The sequence below is a fragment of the Oryzias melastigma genome, linkage group LG10 (assembly GCF_002922805.2).
Source record: "Oryzias melastigma strain HK-1 linkage group LG10, ASM292280v2, whole genome shotgun sequence".
In the NCBI taxonomy this organism is placed as follows: Eukaryota; Metazoa; Chordata; class Actinopteri; order Beloniformes; family Adrianichthyidae; genus Oryzias; species Oryzias melastigma.
In genome coordinates, this window is record NC_050521.1 from 23,542,613 (window position 1) to 23,547,267 (window position 4,655).

A 4,655-nucleotide genomic window follows, 5' to 3' on the forward strand; every position below is an offset into this window, starting at 1 on the left:
GCCAAAAAGAATAAAGAAGTAATCCAAGATGTAAATACAAATCAGACTCTGCAGGTTCTCCAGGGTTATTCTCTACTGGAGGCATGAGTGATGATAGTTATGCTGGGGATGCGTCTTTACCCCTCAGTGTGTGCAAGGACTGCCTCAAACGATTAATTTAATAGTCAACTAATCACTGGTTATTTTTTCAGTTAGTCAGCTAATCATAAACTGGATTTAAAACACAAATATTAACCATCATTAGCTTTAAATTGGAAGTGTTTAAGCTAAATGCCAACTAAAAATAATTTATTAAACCTTTATTGAGTCATGCAGCATCATTCCTTTATTTGTTTCTGGCATTAAAACAAGATTTAAATCTAATGAGGTTGAAATCTGAAACCAGGAATTATTTTTCACTCACCGACTCAAATACAACTATAGTGCATTTTGTGGCGCTCCGCGCTCACGACTGTATTCAACTTCACTTCACTCTGACTCTATAAAATTCCAAACTGTACGGCGTTCTCACTCGAAGCCTGAAAAGTTAGCATTCCTACATGTCTCAGAGAAATACTCTGTTTTCAGTATTAGTAAATTATATTACTGTACTAGTACAGTTCTCTTCTATCTAGCCTCACAGTCCCATTCACCCATTCATATGCACTGATGGCGACTCTGCAACTCCAACCTTTTACCACCAGGAGCAATGTGAGGTTCAGTGTCTCGCCCAAGGACACGGCCTGAACCTGCACTCCTCCCATCACGAGTCGATCGCTCTACCTCTGCCCTATGAGTCGATCATGAGTCGCAGTCTGAGCTCAGAGGCATGCAGGCAGAGGCGTTGTTCCAGAGCAGCTGCAGTCTGAAACAGATGCAAACAGCTGCTTTGTGGAGTCTGAGCCAAACGGGTCGAGCTTCCAGTCTGCTGCTTTTGTCTCAATGTCCTTTAGATTAAAGTTATGTTTTCAAGAATAATGAACACCAATTTTTCTATATATACCGATCTTTTCATACACAAAAATTGTAGAGAAACAGCACAGACACATTCCCTCCCCCTCTCCCTGAAACTCCTGACAGACAAAACAGATGGAGCGGTATTAATTCAAAGCCTAAACAATGAGCACATGACAGGAAGAACAGATTAAGTATTGTTCCTCGTGCTGATCTGAGCCGGAAAAAACAAGACTGCTGTTATGGGAGCAGACATTTCAGAGCTGAAAAAGAGAGGAAAGAACAGAAGTTTTCATGAGGAGAAAAAGAGTCTTCGGAATGAAATCAACGCCTCAGGAGTTTCTATAGCAAATCTTTTATTCATATTAAATTATATCAACAAATATCACATGATTGACTTCAAGAGTCATTTAAAAACAGCTAAAGATTCATTTTCAGACGAAGAGAAGATGTCGGTGTCTCTCTTGGCTCCTCTTAACTTTCAGAATCCATGATGAAGGTGTCAAAGTTTGGGTCCAGTTCAGACACCAGAGCTTCCACAAAGTCTTCTGTGCTGGGTCGTCTCTGCAGCATACCTGTGCCACAAAATAATACACAAAAAAACTAAAGTTAATTCCATCCTTTTTTCTGTTCATTTAAATCAAGCGTTTTGTTTTTAATTGGAGCTGAAATTCATGCTCCAAAAAAATCCTCTGTTCCCATAAGATGCACAAAGCAAAAATATTTAGGTGCAAATTGATATTTTTATTTGGATTAGACCAGACAAAACAACAGAAGAAACACAATCAAAGGTCTGTCCACGTCTGACTCAGACCAGTCTGATACATTTATGTTAATTTCATGATGTTCAGAAGCACCTTCCCCAAAAATCAACAAAAAAAAAACAAACACAAAAAAGAGAACATGATTAACATAATTATTTAACAAACAAACTAATGAAACAGGCCTGGACATAAATGATGGTACCTCAATAAAAGATTGAAAACTATTTGACCAGAGTGACATGATTAACTCAGGTGTGTCCTTTAATTGACATCACAGGTGTTTTATTTATTGTTACTTTTGTAAGTTTTGAGTGATTTCAGTGAGAATTGTGGGTTTGTCCTTCTTTAACTGAGGGGTACCAACACGTTTGTACACGTCTGTATGTTAAAAACTCAAAAAACGTGATTTTCATCGGATGGGGACTTTAAAAAATCATATTTAGATCTCTTTGTCTTTGATGTGGATGAATGAAATAGTTCATTTGCATTTAATGTTATTAAAATGTTGTGCCCTCCAACGTTTTCCCCTCACAGCGAATAGTTTAGACCCTCATTGGTTTGGTCCATGGAAATGTGAAGATAACTGCAGAGAATGTTCTGGGAATGTCTGCTTCCAGAGCCCGCCTGCCAGCTCATGCATGGAGGAGTCCCCTGCTCCCTTTACCATTCAGCTGCACAGCCGCTTTGAAGTCAGTTCATTTCCCCTTGTGTAGCTGCCAATGTAAATACCCCCCCCCCCCCATCCCCTCTGTCTTGCATGGGTCACCTTCACCAAGTGCACACACACACTAAACTGGCAGCACTGTGTCGCCTCGCATGCGAGCAGCACAGAGGGGGGATTACCATCTCCTCTACCCCACCTATCACACCCGGCCCCCCGGCTACAAAACGACACCAAAGGGGTCCGTAACGCTCAGGAACCACAAGATCCCTGAGAGGCAGCCACATGAAAGCTGTGACTTCCAGAGATAAATGAGGGTCTTTAATTACAGAGACGTTCCTGCTGTGATCGCACCAGATAACAAACACCTGAGATCCAGTCTCAGTCTAGAGATACGGGAGAAGAAAAGGGAAAGTCCTGATGTTCTCCTGTTCATTCATGACATCGCAGACCACCCCTGCAAGGTCACATGACTGCAGCTTTCAGTCTCAATACACAGACCAAGAGATTTCACGACTTAAACATCCTTCATCTGCAGAAACTCTAATGCAGACGTGTCAAACTCAATCGCACAAGGGGCCAAAATCCAAAACACACCTCAGGTTGAACAGGAGAAACATTTATTGAACACTCTGAAACTAAATTGTTAAAACTGTAACTTAATCATGAACTAGATATATAATATAACCTGTGCTGATAGCTGAAATCACTGAAGCAAATAGCTGAAAATGCTGAAGCTGAAATTGAGCTGAAATATTAGCTAAATGCCAAATTAGCATTAAAAACTAAAAAAAAAAAAAAAAACTAAAAAAAAAAAACCTAAGTTAACCGAAACTGCTAGCATGTAGCTAAAATTAATAGCTCAGCTTCAAAATATCAAAAAAAAAAGCTTAATTTCGCCAAAAACGGCCAGCCTGTACATGTTAACTATACTCCAAAACAGCCCAAAAAACTAAAAAAAAAAAAGCCTAAATTAGCTAAAACAGCTAGCATATACATGAAATATTAGCTAAACTCCAAAATAGCCTAAAAACATATTTGTAAATAGCAAAATAGTCCAGAAAGCTAGCAGAATGCCAATTTTGAAAACTTTAAAACCGTAACTTTTTAACATAAATAAGAATAATAAAAAGGCAGGAATATTATTCTAGAAAAAATCCACTTAAACCTTAAAAAACTTTTTTCAATATTTTACGCTCCATAAAAATATATTTTGTCAAAATAATATAAGTTAAAAATAAGCGAAAGATAACATTGAGCCATTAATAAATAAAATTGACAACAATAATAATATTAATAACAATAAAATAAAATTATTTGGAGGGCCGGATAGAATAACCCAGAGGGCCAGATCCGGCCCCCGGGCCTTGACTTTGACCTTTGCACTAATACATGTGGAGGATAAAAGACCAACGCTTTGGATAAAAAATGGCAAAAAAAAAAAAATATCCATAAAATGTAGTTATTTCCTAATTTTAGCACATTAACCTTTCCCTGGAGCCCAGTGTGGATTCTGACATCCTGAAAGCCCTTCCGTCTGATAACCACTCCTTTTAAGCAACAAAAGGACATCAACTTTGCTTCAAAACATAATTTTAAACCATTTCTAACAAGAAAGCAGCTCAGCTGAGATGAACGCAAAGCGATTTCTGGTCTAAATAAAAGCTTTTACAACCAACCAGCATCAAACCTTTTATTTAAACGTGTTAGATTTGAACACTTTTCCCTTCAAAACCAGCATGCACGTGGTTTCACAGCAGGTTGCTCAGGAGAGGCCCGTCCATGTGCAGGAAATTCAAAGCACATGGTTTTTATGTCTGTGTTTGTGCATTCTGTACTCATTCACTGAGCAGCCATTTGCAGAAAATCATGATCTGTGGGAAAGATTGAGGCTTAAAACCCCTTCATGAGGTAAGCGTTTATATTTCAGATTTATAATGAATATGTATATAACTGCACCAATTCAGTACAATTTGTTTTTGGAGAAACTAAAGAAGCTTTTCAAGCTGATGGACTACACCAAGAAATCTGAAGTGTACTCTGAAATACTTAAAGATGTAATACTGTGCAAATTGTGTTTTTAACATGTTCTTGTAGCATTTTTTATGATGGAGGACATAAATAAAGATATTTAAGTTCATTATCACTGTTTTGAGTATTTCTTTATTTAAATCATTGTGACTCAGGAAAAGAGCTTGAAAAAGAGCTCATTCGTGATGTAGAAAATCCGATGGACGGGCCACGAGCTCCCTGCTCCGGTTAGATCCATGAACGTCTTTGTTTTCCTCCTCCAAACT

General features: G+C 38.2%; 1 protein-coding gene across 1 annotated transcript in view; it reads right to left on the reverse strand.

Moving 5' to 3' along the window:
* Positions 1-1,279: 1,279 nt before the first annotated feature.
* LOC112153360 (mitochondrial intermediate peptidase) overlaps positions 1,280-4,655 on the reverse strand; it is a 36,426-nt gene continuing 33,050 nt past the window's right edge. The window contains exon 19 of the mRNA XM_024283534.2: positions 1,280-1,508. Within this exon, the coding sequence (XP_024139302.1) occupies positions 1,408-1,508 (101 nt within the window). The 3' untranslated portion in view covers positions 1,280-1,407. The remainder of the gene's footprint in view (positions 1,509-4,655) is intronic.